General features: G+C 42.0%; 1 protein-coding gene across 1 annotated transcript; it reads left to right on the top strand.

Moving 5' to 3' along the window:
• The first annotated feature begins 488 nt into the window (after positions 1-488).
• TRIML2 (tripartite motif family like 2) lies at positions 489-13176 on the top strand. The gene is made up of 7 exons (XM_047770210.1): positions 489-733; positions 1014-1109; positions 3384-3578; positions 4522-4662; positions 6431-6453; positions 6879-6976; positions 12605-13176. The coding sequence occupies exons 1-7, from the start codon at positions 545-547 to the stop codon at positions 13174-13176; spliced, it is 1314 nt and encodes a 437-aa protein (XP_047626166.1). The 5' UTR covers positions 489-544.
• Positions 13177-16027: the final 2851 nt, after the last annotated feature.

Genomic DNA, 16027 nt, shown 5'->3' with positions numbered 1-16027 from the left:
GCATGCGCACCCAGAAGCCTGAAAGTGAGCACCGGGGAAAACTTGCTACCCAATGCTTCGCCTCTCTCCGGTTTAATCTGGAGGCCTTTGATTTCCATCTGGCTCTTCCAAGCACTGCATTGAGTGAGTGGTTCTTTAATTCGCGACCCGAGTGCCTAAGGCTAGGTAGGTTCTGTCTCTCTTTCCTCCCGGAGGTTCTTCGCATGCTCTTTTCCGCATTGCGCCTTCCTTTAAACTCCATTTTTCTTTGGGAAGTGGTGTGCTACGTTGTCACTTTTAAATAATTTTCAACGCATTGCTTCAACTTCTCAGAAAACTTGAATGCTGGTGTAATTCCCTAGGTCTCCTTGCCCCAGCACGTAGCTGCCGAAGATTTGCTGGATTTGAGGAGTCCAGGGTGCGTGGACCTGCTCCGACACTTGACTGCGACCAAGGGTGACAAGTGTATCTGCCTCAGAACACTGCCGTGCTTTTCCTGTCCAGAGTGCGGGAAAGTATTCCTTATCCGAAGCAGCCCAGTCTTCAACTGCGGCCACCTGCCGGAATGTCCAAAAGGCTCCGCTCTCAGTTAGAGCAAGCAAGCACAGAAGATGCCTGCTCTGAGATACACCTGGAGCCACCACAGCTGTTCTGCGATGAAAACCAAATCACGCGTTGTGACAAGTACCTCCAGTACCAAGAGCATAGGAATCACGTGGTATACAGAGTACAGGAGGCCGCTGAGAATTACAGGGTAAGCTTCATGCAAGTCGAAGAGCACTGTGTCACACTGGCTGCCTCCTCTTATTTATTGCCTTATTTATTTGGGGAACAGATTTTCGGATCCTCTAAGACTATTCCCTTAGTTGATGTTTAGCAAAGAATTCTAGATAAGTACCATCTTTAGACCTTCAGCTTCAAGGCTAAGAAAACATATACTCAGCTATTGGCCTTTCAGTTGTCTAAGATTAGGAATCTGACTGTTTTAAAGCAATTACCTTACCTGGTATTCTGTCATATATATTTCTCTGCAGAAGTTATTTCAGGAGATATTGAACTCATTGAAGGAGAAACTTGAAGTAGCTAAAAGCATATTGGCTGATGAGCAAGAAAGAATGGTGTTGATGCAGGTCAGTGCTTATCTTTATTCTTAGGGGGAAATTTCCTATAATGTTGGATCACAAATAACATAAACACTATCAAAAGACAAATGACAAAGCAGGGAAAACTACTTGAAATCCATAGGTGGGTAAAAATCTCTTCACATATAAGGAGCTCTTAAAAGTCAATAAGCAAAAGACTGTTAACTCAATAGAAAAATGATCAAAGATGTGGGAGTTCGTAGAAAAGAAAAATGCAGATAACTTTTGAACACACAGGAAGATCCTGAACTTTGCTCATGATAAGAGAAATTCAGATTAACTGTATTAAATCTGTGAGATGGCATTTACATTCCTTATTGGCAGAGATCGAAAAGATTGGTGATACAGGAGTTCTGTTGGGGCATAGTGGCTTCAGGATCGAGTGTTGTCACTGCAGCAGCTCGAGTTGCTTGTGGCTGCGGTTGGATCCCTGGCCCTGGAACTTCCACAAATATTGGGGTCTCACTGTCAGGAGGTATGTTAGGTGCAGTGAAAAAAACAAAGGAACAAAAACAATCTGCCCTTGTGTGTTTAACAGTCTAGCGGAGGTAAACAAAACAAGTAAAATGGACAGTATGTTATATAGTAAGTGCTATACATTTTTTTTTTTTTTTGGTCTTTTTAGGGCTGCACCCTCGACATATAGAAGTTCTCAGATTAGGGGTCGAATGGGAGCTGTAGCTGTCAGCCTACACCACAGCCACAACCACAGCCGTGCCAGATCTGAGCTGCGTCTGCGACCTACACCACAGGTCACAGCAATGCTGGATCCTTAACCCACTGAGTGAGGCCAGGGATCAAACCCACGACCTCATGGATGCTAGTCAGATTGTTTCCATTGAGCCATGACAGGAACGCCTATACATTATTTGTTTATTTATTTGTCTTTTGTCTTTTTTAGGGCCGCTCCTGCGGCATATGGAGGTTTCCAGGCCAGGGGTCTAATCGGAGCTGTAGCCACCAACCTACACCACAGCCACAGCAACGCAGGATCTGAGCCGTGTCTGCGACCTACACCACAGCTTACGGCAACGCCGGATCCTTAACCCACTGAGCAAGGCCAGGGATTGAACCCGCAACCTCATGGTCCTTAGTCAGATTCATTAACCACTGCGCCACGACAGGAACTCCTACATTTTCTTTTTTAAAGTAGGAAAGAGTGGTGGAAGGTACTTTATTTGAAATAAAGTGATCAAGACCTCGTCATTCAGAAATTGGCATTTGAGAAGACTGAGGAGGTGAGAAAATGAACTATGTAGTCTTGGGAAGAATATTTTAGGCAGTGGGAAAGGCAAGTACAAAAATCTCAAGACATGTGGACTTGGGGTTGAGAAGGAAGTAGAGGCTAATGATGAGATCAAAAAGGCAAATCATGTAGGACTGTTAATTTTCTTTTTTTTTTCTTTTCCTTTTTTTTTTAAAGAAAATGATATAAAGAAGCCAGTGGAACCTTTGAACAGAGGAGTGATGTGATCTAACTTCCATTTTCATAGGAACACTCTAGCTGCTAAAGTGAGAATAGACTATAGGAGGATTACAGCGCAGTGGGGGACCTAAGGGGGGCTGTTGGCAGTAATCAGCGACAGGTGAACTGGGGGGTAGTGGTAAATAGTGAGACTAGTCATGTTCTTGATAAATCTTGACTACGGTAGGATTTCGTAAGGTTAAATATGGTCATTAAGCCGGCTCCTCCCAATGAATGTCTCTGGCTCAGACTGCCAGGTGATGGGCTTTCATGTCCAAGTTCCTGCCTAGCATCTCTCCTTGGATGTCTGCTGGTTAGGGGATGTAGCTCAGTGATTGGCTAATCAAAATCAACATATCTCAAACTGAGCCGTCCCACCTCTGGAATCTGTCCCTTCCATAGCTTCCCTTTCTATGTGGTTTGTTGTTGTTTGTTTTTGTTTTGTGACAACAACTCTGTCCTTTGTTTAAAAACCTTGGAGTCACCTGTTGATTTTCTCACAACCCCCATCCAGAGCATCAGCAAAAGCCATTGGTGCTACCTTTCAGTTTTCCTGGTCTCCTTTTTGGTCACTGAAGTTGTGTAGATTCCTCAGTTTTCTAAGTCAGTTAACATTTCTTCTCATCTGCTAAGATTGTAGTGATGTCTTGACTGATGTTGACTCTGAAATTCCCTTTGTGTTTTGTATTTCTGCCTATTATTTCTTCCCCTCTGTGCTTCCTTATCTTTGTATTAGAATTGTAGAATATTTACCTGTGTTTAAGCTGAAATCTGTCATATCTATATCTATGATGTAGGAAGAGGAACAGAATTTGAAAGAGGTGATTGAGTCTGAATATAGGCTAAGGTTCCGGTTGATGATGGAAGAAAACGAGGTGAACTTCCAGAGCCTGCAAGGGTACATATTCAACCTGAACTTGAGAGAAGCCAGTCAGAACCAACTGATCGAGTTTGTTGCAAAACTAAAGGAGAAGTTCCAGGAAATATTACAGGTGAGATTTGGAAAAAGGCATTCTCACAGTATTGGGTAAATGAGAAAAAGAAGAGTAGAACATTAGGTCAATTCCAGAAGACATCCTTTGACAGCCATGGATGTATTGAAAGAATGTATGTAGTCACCCAGCAGTTCTATTTCTGATAATTTGTTTTCCATAAGAAGAAATCAGGAGGAGTTCCTATCGTGGCTCAGAGGAAACGAATCTGACTAGTATCCATGAGGACACAGGTTGGATCCCTGGCCTTGCTAAGTGGGTTAAGGATCTGGCGTTGCCATGAGCTGTGGTGTAGGTCTCAGGTGTGGCTCAGATCTGGCATTGCTGTAGCTGTGGCATGGGCCAGTGGCTACAGCTCTGATTGGACCCGTAGCCTGGGAACCTCTGTATGCTGCGCGGTTGTGGTCCTACAAAGCAAAAGAAGAAGAAAGCAAGTTTTCAGATCAACAGTAGAGTATCATATTGACATCATTTCTGTTCACTAAGAAAAAAATAGCATCAACATTTGCTTGTGTGCCTAGGTGGAACATCTTAGCAAGGACAGGAAGGAATCTGGTATCAATGGTTTGATTAACTTCATAATTCTTATTTATTGGATTATTTTAATTAAATTATAGTATGTCTTAGTTTTATTTTAATGAAGGAGGTAGAAAATTTCCTGGACAAAACTGCACAGCAAAAAAAAAAAAGTGACCTGTTTTAGGTTCAGGTTGTGAACTTATTAAGTAGACTACGTGGGTACTATTCATGTTGATACGGATATACTATATCAGAGAATCAAGTTTCTATTAAGGTGACTTGCTTGACAGAGGGGTAGCCTAGACTTAGGTAATTATGTCTGTTTCTGGGGTAGCAGGCAGTAAAGCAGGTTTTTAAAAAGATGAGTGAACTTGTAGATAAAAGTAATTGCCAGTCGTTGAATAGTAATAAAATGCTTCTGCAGAGGCTGGACAGTCTGGGGAGAGAGAACATGAATAAACTGAAAGAGAGTGAAGTTAGACTCTCTGAGCAGATCTGCAGCCTCCAAAAGATGATCGCAGAGCTAGAGAAGAAGTGTGGGCAATCAGCCTCGGTGTTACTCCAGGTGAGTTTCTGGAAATAACCTTCAGTACAGGATTTGAGAAATGAGAAGTAGACAGTACTCATTATGGGTAAGTTCTAGAACACAGCATGCAGTGATCTTCAATCATACATGAAGGCTTCCAAAAGCATCACGACTCATCATAAAATCATTGTGTTTATGGAGCTGCTTTGTTGATCAACAGTGAGCTGGAATTGAGATGTCCTATAGGATGGTAAATAGGGGTTCTTGTTGTGGCTCAGATGAACCCAACTAGTATCTGTGAGGATACAGGTTCGATCCCTGGCATTGCTCGGTGAGTTCAGGATCCAGCATTGCCAAGTGAGCTGTGATGTAGGTTGCAGATGCAGCTCAGATCCTGTGTTGCTGTGGCTGTACCATAGGCTTGCAACTGCAGCTCCGATTCGACCCCTAGCCTGGGAACTTCCATGTGCCCCAAGAGTGGGCCTAAAAAAACAAATATGTGTGTGTGTGTATATATATATAAAATAATTGGTTAATCACATTGAGATGTATCCATACAATAAAATGTTCTTCAACTGTGAAAAAAGAATGAAGCAGGTGTTCCCATCGTGGCTCAGTGTAAAGAATCTGAGTAGAATACATGAGGATGCAGATTTGATCCCTGTCCTTGCTTAGTGGGTTGCAGATCCAGCATTTCCATGAGCTGTGATATAGGTCGCAGATGTAGCCTGGATCCCTGTGGGATAGGCCAGCAGCTATAGCTCAGATTTGACCCCTAGCCTGGGAACTTCCATGTGCTATGGGTACAGCCCTAAAAAGCAAAAGCAAAAAAAAAAAAAAAAGAGTGAAGTAGCTCTAAGTGCACTGAAAGATTATCTTCAGGTTATCTCCTTAAGTGAAAAAAACATGCAGAAAAACTTTTTGCTATTTAGAGAATATGTATATACATAGATGCTCATTAACATTCAAACAGCCTCTGGCAAAATAAACACATTGTAATCAGAAGTAACCTTGGGAAACAAGGGTGAGACTTAATTGTATAGTATTGTATGCTTTCAATTTTGTGCAGCAACATGCATTGCCATCTCAATAAGTAAATTTTTGTCTTATAAAGACTATCCAGGGAGTTTCTGTTACAGTGGTTAACGAATCTGACTAGGAACCATGAGGTTGCAGGTTTGATCCCTGGCCTTGCTCAGTGGGTTAAGGATCCGGCGTTGCTGTGGCTGTGGTGTAGGCCAGCGGCTACAGCTCCGATTAGACCCCTAGCCTGGGAACCTCCATATGCCGCGGGAGCGGCCCTAGAAAAGGCGAAAAAAAAAAAAAAAGACAAAGACTATCCATATCCCTCTACTGGGCCCATATTTGCAATGCGAGTGCTCTTCTTAGAGAAGCCCCTGCACATAAGCCCTTACATTCCATCCTAGAGCCTAACCTAGTTCCAGACAGTGCAGGTAGGTAGGACCCAGTTATGTTCAGTTGCTAGCGACCTAGTTCCAGATGCCATTCCCAGCTTGGCAGGCTCAGTTCTTGCCATCCCAGGGTAGAAGGCAAAGAGATGGGCAGAATTTGAATGATGAGCATTCTGAATGTGAGGGCTAGAGGATTATTTCCCTTGGGGATATAACAGTGATTTCAAGCATTTTTCTGATATTACTATGCAGTGTTGAAATTTGAATCTGAGAATTAGCACTATGATGCTGAAGAAATTATTTGGAAATCGTGTTTCATTATTATAGGAGAAGATGTTTTCAGGACTTGGCTCAAATACCCAGGAGTAATTGTGTCTCTTTTTTTCGCCCCACAGAATGCAAGATATGCTTTGGAAAGGTAAGTTACTCTTTTTGGAAATGTTAGGGTTAGATTCATAGTCTGCTAGGTGAGCACACAGAGGTAGAGATGTTGGGGTGAGGGCAGGAAGCCCATGTCCTAAGATCCACTTTCTGGATGGAGGAGTCTGGGATCTAGACAGATAGCATTTATTTATGTATTTATTTATTGGTCTTTTCTAGGGCCCCACCTGCGGCATATGGAGGTTCCCAGGCTAGGGTCTAATCGGAGCTGTAGCCACTGGCCTACACCACAGCCATAGCAACGCCAGATCAGAGCCGTGTCTGCAACCTACACCACAGCTCATGGCAACGCCAAATCCTTAACCCACTGAGCGAGGCTAGGGATCAAACCTGCAACCTCATGGTTCTTAGATTTGTTAACTGAGCCACAATGGGAACTCCAGGTTGTCCTTTCTTTAATAGGAGCGAGTCACTACTGCTTCAGTGTCTGGAGCCAGCACGAATCACAGACCTGAGTTTATGCCAGACGGGAATAAGCAAAATGCTAAAAGTGCTGCAAAGTAAGTTGTCACACATCCTTGATCACAGGTATTAAGGATAAAATGACTATCGTACCATAAATGAAAATTCCAGATAGCCTAAGGATTTAAAAAGACTCTGTATTTGTAGATATTTCTCCTGTGGTTTATATTTTCATTTACCTAACAGTAACAGTGTCTTTTGAAGAGCAAAAGTTTTAGATTTTGAAGTTCAGTTTATCATTTTTTTTTCTTTTATGGTTTGTGCTTTTTGTGTCCTAAGAAATATATTTTTTTTTTTTTTTACACCCCAACAAAGATTTCCTTTTAAAAGATTTAAAGTTTTGGTTTTGGCATTTGGGCGTATTGTCCATTTAGAGTTAATATTTAGATATGAGTCAAAATATAGTACAACTCCCTTCTTTTTTTGTATTTGTATGTATGTATCAAATTGTTCAGCATTATTTGTTGAAATCAGTCTGCAGATATGAGCAGATCTACATTGAGTCTGATAGGTCTGTTGATCATTTTATCTGTCCTTTTGCTAATACCGCACTAGTCTGATTGATTACGCTATAGGAAGTCTTAAAATTGGGCACTGTGAGTTCTCCAGATTTGTTCCCCCCCCCCCCATTACAATCACACCTGTGACATACAATCATTTCCTGGGCTAGGGGTCAAGTCAGAACTATAGCTGCAGGCTTGTGCCACAGCTTGCAGTAATGCCAGATCCTTAATCCACCGAGCAAAGCCAGGTATTGATCCTCACACAGTAGTTCAGGTTCTTAACCTGCTGAGCCACAATGGGAACTCCCAGATTTTTTTTTTTCTTTTAAAAATAGTTTTGACAAAAAAAAAGACAAATAAAAAATAAAAAAAATGAAAAAAAAATTTTTGGCTACTCTAGATCCTTCCCCACATAAGTTATAAAATGAGCTTGTTGGCCTGTACAAAAAAAATGCTGGGGTTTTGGTTGGTATTACATTGCATCTGTAGCACAGTTTTGGGTTAAGGTAATAGACTCTAGTTAGGTCTTTGATTTCTTGCAACAGTGTATTGTAGTTCTCAGCAAATATTTTACATGTTTAAGTAGATAGATTCCTAAGTATTTTTAATTCTATTAATGAAATTAAATGTCAATTTCTAGCTAAGTAAATCAACTATAATAAAAAAATATTAGGAGTTCCCATCGTGGCGCAGTGGTTAACGAATCCGACTAGGAACCATGAGGTTGCCGGTTCGATCCCTGGCCTTGCTCAGTGGGTTAACGATCTGGCGTTGCTGTGGCTCTGGTGTAAGCTGGTGGCTCCAGCTCCGATTCGACCCCTAGCCTGGGAACCTCCATGTGCCGCAGGAGCAGCCCAAAGAAATAGAAAAAAAAAAAAAATTAAAAAATTAAAGGTATCAAGATACAGTAAAAAAATTTTTTTTCTAGGAGTTCCCTTGTGGCTCAGCAATTAACGAACCGGACTAGGATCCATGAGGATGTGGGTTCAATCCTTGGCCTCACTCAATGGGTTAAGGATCTGGCATTGCCGTGAGCTGAGGTGTAGGTCACAGACATGGCTTAGGTCCCACGGTGCTGTGGATGTGATGTGGCCAGCAGCTATAGCTCTGATTTGACCCCTAGACTGGTGCGGCCATAAAAAGCAAAAAAAAAAACTTATAGCTGAAATTTCATTCATTTCTAGTTTATTGCTGGTATGTAGAATTATTCATTTGCATATATTCATTGGCATTCTATCTTAGAACTGAATTGGTTTATTAGATCTAGTGACTTTCTTACAGATATTGGAGGGATTCTCTATAGAGATAGTCAAGTAATCTATTATAGACAGTTTTATTTCTTCTTTCCAATCTGTAAGCCTTTTCTATATTTTTCTTACCTTATTTCACTGACTAAGGCCTCCAGTATGATGGTGAATAGAAGTGGTGAAAATCATCTGCCTTCTTCTTGAACTTAGGGAGAAAGAAAACTTTGTCTTTCATCGTTAAATTTGATGTTAGCCCCAAGTTTTTCATATTGCCTTTTGTCACGTTGAAGATGTTCCCCCTCTATTCCTGGTTCACTAAAACTTTGTATCGTAAACAGATGTTGGATTTATTAGATGTTTTTTCTATACCTACCAAAATGTTCATCATTTTCCTTCAGGTATTGATATGATGAATTACATTTACTTTATATGTTGAACCAGCCTTGCATTACCAGGATAAAATCTTGGTAATGATGTGTTTTATCCCTTTTATATATTGCCTGATGGAGTGTACTAGTTTTTTGGGTTTTGTTTTGTTTTGTTTTGTTTGGCTGCATGTGTGGCATGTAGAAGTTCCTAGGCCAGGGATTGAACCTGTGCCACAGCAGTGACTGGAACTACTGAAATGACAGCAGATCCTTAACTCACTACACTGTATGGGGACTCCAATGTATTAATATTTTAAAGACTTTTCACATTTATGTTAATGAGGCGTATTGATCTGTAGCTTTCTTTCCTTGTAATCATTCATTGGCACTGATTCATTGGCATTTATTTAATTCATTGGATTTTTATTTCTAGATAATCTAGCTATTTTGTCAAATCTACTTGGTCTTGCTTTTTTAGTTTCTTATATTCTTTAGATATTTTTTTTAAGTTTTTCTTTTTCCTTTAAACATATTAAGCAAATATCATTTAGTCTGTGCTGGCAGTTCCAGTATCTAAAGTTCTTCAGATTTATTTCTGCTAGTCTCACTTAGTAGTGCTTTTTTACTTATAGAGTGTATGGTTAATGAATTTTTTTAATAGTAAGCTTTCCATTTTTCCTTAGATAGTATTTTTAGAAGTTTTTTGAGGCCAAGAATGAAGGTATACATTCCTTCAGAGAGAATTTGCATTTGCTTCTGCCAATCTTCTGGAAATATTAGGAGTCTGGAACAAGTTGAAGTTTAAAATTCAAGGCTTGTGGCTTTTAAGACCACTTGAATGATGATGTGAATTAAGCTTTAAATCCAAAGATTTAAGTTCATTTGCCTGTAAAACTTGCTGCTGGATTAGATGTTCAAGAAAGAAATCAAGGACTATTCCAGGTTTATGGCTTGATCAACTATAAAGCAATGAGTGTTCTATTAACTGAAAAGTAGAAACTGGGAAGGGATAGGTTTGGAGTTCCACTTTGGGTGGAGTATGTTTGAAATGCCTATGTCAGGTCCAGCTGGTGTTTGTCAGCTTGTTTATCAAGTAAGTCATGAACACATAAAAGATATTTTAAAAAATTTTTTTTCAGTCTTTTTTAAGGGCTGCACCCACAGCATATGGAGATTCCCAAACTAGGACTCGAATTGGAGCTGTAGCTGCTGGCCTACACCACAACCACAGCTATGTCAGATCCAAGCTGTGTCTTCAGCCTACACCAGGGATCAGACCTGAGTCCTCATGGATGCTGGTCAGATTCATTTCTGCTGAGCCACAATGGAAACTCCCTATAAGAGATATTTAAAACTGAGGCTAGGAGTTCCCGGCGTGGCTCAGTGGTTAACGAATCTGACTGGGAACCATGAGGTTGCGGGTTCCATCCCTGGCCTTGCTCAGTGGGTTAAGGATCCGGCGTTGCCGTGAGCTGTGGTATAGGTTGCAGACGCTGCTCGGATCCCACGTTGCTGTGGCTCTGGCGTAGGCCGCTGGCTAACAGCTCCGATTCAACCCCTAGCCTGGCAACCTCCATATGCCTTGGGAACAGTCCAAGAAATGGCAAAAAGGCAAAACAAACCCCAAAAAACAAAAAAACAACTGAGGCTATATATATGTAAAACTGGGGCTTGTTATGGAGTGAGTCATGAACATACAGAATTTTTTTGTTAGTTTGTTTTTTTGGGCCATACTTGTGGCACATGGAAGATCCCAGGCTAGGTGTCAAATTGGAGCTGCCAGCCTATGCCACAGCCATAGTGACACCAGATCTGATCTGCATCTGCAGCCTACACCCCAGCTTATGGCAATGCTGGATTCCCAACCCACTGAGCGGGGCCAGGGATCAAACCCGCCTCCTCATGATTGCTAATCAAGTTCATTACCACTGAGCCACAACAGAAACTCCGTCATATAGCAGATATTTAAAACTGAGGCTAGATGAAGTCACCTAGAGGAAAGAATACAAGTTGTAAAGGAAGACCCAGTACCAATCCCTAAAAAATCACAGTATTTAGAAGTTGAACAGAAAGAGACGAGAAGAACCAATTGGAGATATGAAAGCACTTACCACTTTCTTTCATGTATAAGAAATCATCACGAGGAGTTCCGGTCATGGCTCAATGGGTTAAGAGAATGCGGGTTTGATCCCTGGCCTCGTTCAGTGGGTTAAGGATCCCAAGTTGCTGTGGCTGTGGTGTAAGCTAGCAGCTGCAGCTCTGATTCAACCCCTAATCTGGGAACTTCCATATGCCCTGAGTACAGCCCTTAAAAAGAAGAAAAAAAAAAAATCATCGTAAACTTTCTTGACCTAAGCTTGATTTTTTTCTGGAGGATTCTCAGATTTTCTGGCATCTAATATGTTCTCTTTTGATTTACTCAGAATTAAGGGCCTGCTGGCAGCAGTTTCTGGATATCTATGTCACACTCTGGTGATGTTTAAGATGAAGAGGGCAATTCAGTCACAGGGTAGAGCCATGAATCAACTGATCTATTAGGAGACTCTGTGCTTCTGGCTATTCCAGGCTTGGAAAGGATCATTAGGGACTGGAATTGGGTCCCAGGTGACAGAGGGCTAAATCTGGATATCAGGCTATTTTTACAGCCTGGCGAAATTCCTTCCTAGTTTTGATAAGTATTTCTAAACCTCTCTGTAGTGTTGTTTTTGTTTGTTTGTTTGTTTGGCGGCATGCCACATGCAGAAGCAGTGACAAAGCCAGATCATTAACTTACTGAACCACCAGGGAACTCCATAGGCCAGTATTTTTGTTTTGTTCTTCCTTAGATAGATTGCATCTGCTTCCATTATCTCATTGTCTTTGTGTGTGTGTGTGTGTGTGTGTGTGTGCGCGCGCGTGCGTGCGTGTGCATTTTTCTCTTCCTTTTTTCTTTTTTGGTCACTCTGAGGCTTATGGAGTTCCCAGGCCAGGGATCAGATCTGAGCCTCAGTTTCGACCTACATCACAGCTGCATCAGTGCCAGATCCTTTAACCTACTGTCCTAGGCCAAGGATCAAATCTGCATCCTGGCACTGCAGAGATACCACTGATCCCATTCCCATTGTGCTCCTATGATGTCCAATTCTTTTTTTTTTTTTAGGGCTGCACTTGCAGCATATGTAAGTTCCCAGTCTAGGGGTTGAATCAGAGCGGCAGCTGCCGGCCTACACCACAGCCACAGCATCACCAAATCCAATCTTCATCTGCGACCTATACTATAGCTTATGGCAACACTGGATCCTTAACCACTGAGTGATGCCAGGGATCGAAACTACATCCTCGCATATACTCGTCAGATTCGTTTCTGCTGCACTACAATGGGAACTCCCTGATGTCCACTTCTTGAAACAGAGCTTAGAGATTCTTTTATCTAGATTCTCTGAGGTTGCCTCTCCTATATATCTGCCTGCAACTCATGCACACTCATTCAGAAGCCCCTAGATGTTAGAAATCATCCATCTCTGGCATTGACAGAGCCCCAAGTTAACTAAATGTCTTTCTTCCTGCAGGACCTATAACTTTGGACCCTAAAACAGCTCATCCCTGTCTGATCGTATCTGAGGATCTGAGAAGTATAAGACTCAGGAATATCCAGCAGGAGGTCCCTGGTCACCCAGAGAGGTTGGACTTTAGTGCTACTGTGTTGGGTGTGGAGAGCTTCACCTCAGGAAGGCACTACTGGGAGGTGGATGTGGAAAAGGCAACCCAGTGGCAGCTGGGCATAGGCAGAGGCTCTGCCAGCAGACATGCTTCTGGAGACAAAGTCTTACTCACAGGATCCATGGTGGGAACCGATTTTACTTTCTGGGCCTTTCCCCCTTTGAAAAGAGTCTCCTTGAGAGAGCAGATGCACAGAGTTGGAGTTTTCCTAGACTATGAGTATGGGCAGATTGCCTTCTATGATGTGACAAGGCAATCTCTCATCTATAATTTCTCTTATCTCACCTTCCATGGGGCTCTCAAGCCTGTATTTTGTCTTTGCATCTCCAGGGGAGGCATGAACCCAGACTCTTTGAGCATCTGCCTCCCTCATGTTTCTTCCTGTAATGGTACTCTAAGCCTTCAGTCTTCTTTGGTGTGAAACCTAACACCACAAGAGGCCAGACTGTTACATGCGTGACTTCATATACATTATTTTACAAAGGAATCCAATAAAAGATTTTTAGCACCTGAGTTAGAACCCAGGTCAACACCCCAGAGCCTTTGCATTCACATGGCTTTCAACACCCATTTTATGGAAGAGGTTACATTTACGCTGAGTCATGCATGATAATAACTGGACCTCATGCTAGTTAGAACAGCCAATGCCTATTCAGCTTAAAATTGGGAAATTGGAGCAGACATATCCTGAGATCCTTAGGACAAGGTTAAGGACTCTAGAGATTTCTAAAAACAGAATTGGGTGTAAATCAACTAAACGTCAGTAAAAGTTTTAAAAAATTAAAACAGAATTGGGTATAATCAAGACTTTAGATCTGAGGATATCATGAAAGTGACATGGAATGCAGACATACTATTCCTGACTTTGTCAGGACTTCTAGCATCATTCTAAATAGAGGAAACTTAACTTCCTTGGATACTTTATCTCAGTGGGGAGGAGGTGTTGGCATAAAATATGAGTATTTTAAAATTATTTCAAGTAATCTACTTTTTTCTTACAAGGAAAATTAGATTTCTTAAAAGAAGTCAGATCACTGCTTTGAAAAACATTATGTTAAGTAATATTATGACAGTGTTTTGTATTTGTCTTCATCTTTCTCTGATAATCCACTGAAAATTTTTTTTCTGCAGCCTTGCTTATGCACGATCATACAATGCTGAAAAAACAGCAAAATATTAAAGAGATTTAGTGAAAGCTTTATCATTCTTTATCTCCTTTCATATTTTTAACAGCCTATGAATGTGAATTAATCTTCATTATTCACATGTAGAAACTGAAGAATTCCTGTCATGGCTCAGCGGGTTAAGGCTTTGAAAATATTTTGGCACAGCTGACCTTCTGAATAAATCGATGGCTAGCATATTCTTCCGAAGACTCTGCTTTTGTATTTTCCTGTATTTCAATCATTTTCCTGTATTTCAATTTTGCTAATTCTGGCTCATTCTTCAGATCTTAGCTCAAGTGTTGCTCCCCAAAGCAGCCTCTCCTGACATACTTAACAAGGGTGAATCTTGGGACATCGTCGCACAAGTTATGGCTTCTTACATGCAAAGCACAGTTACAGTTATACGTTTACTCGGATGATTCTTTGATTGCCTTTCTCACTAGACTAAATTCCATAGAGAAAAGACTGTCTATTTCTGTTTGTCCTTTAATCTTAAATGGTCTTTTGTGCATAAATTTTCAAATACATGTTGAAAGTGAGAAAAAAAAAAAAAGCAATAAGTAGTGTGGTACATGATGGGACTGGGTGAGTGATGGTGATGGTTAAAGTCCTGGAAAGGAGGTGTGCCTGTGTCAAACCTAAAAGATCAGTAAATCAGGAGTTCCCGTCATGGCTCAGCGGTTAACGAATCTGACTAGGAACCATGAGGTTGCGGGTTCCATCCCTGACCTTGCTCAGTGGGTTAAGGATCCGGCGTTGCCGTGAGCTGTGGTGTAAGTCGCAGACACGGCTTGGATCCCACGTTGCTATGGCTCTGGTGTAGGCCAGTGGCTACAGCTCCAATTAAACCCCTAGCCTGGGAACCTCCATATGCCCCAGGAGCGGCCCTAGAAAAGGCAAAAAGACAAAAAAAAAAACAAAACAGTAAGTCAATCTAGGTGAAATGGTTTAGTTTGTTAGGGCAGCCCTAACGAGGTACCACAGGCTGGTGGCTTAAGCAACAGAAATGTGTTGTCTCAGTTGTGAAGGCTAGAGAGCAAGGTGTTGGCAGGCTTGATTCTCTCTACAAAATATTCCCTGTCTCTCTTAGCTTCTGATTTGCTGGAAATCTTTGTTCCTTATCTTACTGCTGTGTCACTCCCTTTTCTGCCTGTTTTCACTTGGTGTTTTCCCTGTGTCACTCTCTCTACACATGGCCTTTTTAAAATAAATAAGGTCATCAATCATATTGGGTTGGGGGCCTATCCCACAGTGTGGCGTCATTTAACTGAATAATGGTTTTGTTTCAAATGGTCACATTCCGAGGTACAGGGAGTTCAGACTCTTGTGGGGTGTGCTGGATGGTGGGGGACGACGACAGTTCACCTTAGAGCCAGTGCGTTAGTATGAAAGTAGTTTTTCATGTTCAGCAGCAGGTTTGCAAATTCCGACTATCCTAAAAGCACTCGAGGAGGAGTTCCAGGGTGGCTCAGCAGGTTAAGAACCTGACTAGTGTCCATGAGGATGCCGGTTCCATCCCTGGCTTCGCTCAGGGGGTCAAAGGCTCTGGTGCTGTGTGGCTGTGGCATAGTCCGGCAGCTGTAGCTCTTATTTGATCCCTAGCCTGGGAACTTCCATATGCCACAGATGCGGCCGTAAAAAGAAAAAAAAATGATCATAAAAAATGAGAGCACCTGAGGATTTTTTTTAAATCCCAAATGTTCCCACCTCCCCCTCCTCCCACATTCTTTTTTTTTTTTGGCTTTTTGCTATTTCTTGGGCCGCTCCTGCGGCATATGGAGGTTCCCAGGCTAGGGGTTGAATCGGAGCTGTAGCCACCGGCCTAAGCCACAGCCACAGCAACGCGGGATCCAAGCCGCATCTGCAACCTACACCACAGCTCACGGCAACGCCGGATCGTTAACCCACTGAGCAAGGGCCGGGACCGAACCCGCAACCTCATGGTTCCTAGTCGGATTCGTTAACCACTGCGCCATGACAGGAACTCCCCCACATTCTAATTACATCAAAATCTTGGACCGGAAGCCAGGCATCTCTTTTCCAAAGCTTTCTGGGCGATTTACAACATGCAGCCAGGATTGAGAAGGAAGTTGGTAGAGGCAAGCA

This window comes from Phacochoerus africanus, chromosome 3, assembly GCF_016906955.1.
Source record: "Phacochoerus africanus isolate WHEZ1 chromosome 3, ROS_Pafr_v1, whole genome shotgun sequence".
NCBI classification, from domain to species: Eukaryota; Metazoa; Chordata; class Mammalia; order Artiodactyla; family Suidae; genus Phacochoerus; species Phacochoerus africanus.
This window is presented reverse-complemented; position numbering and strand designations above follow the sequence as displayed.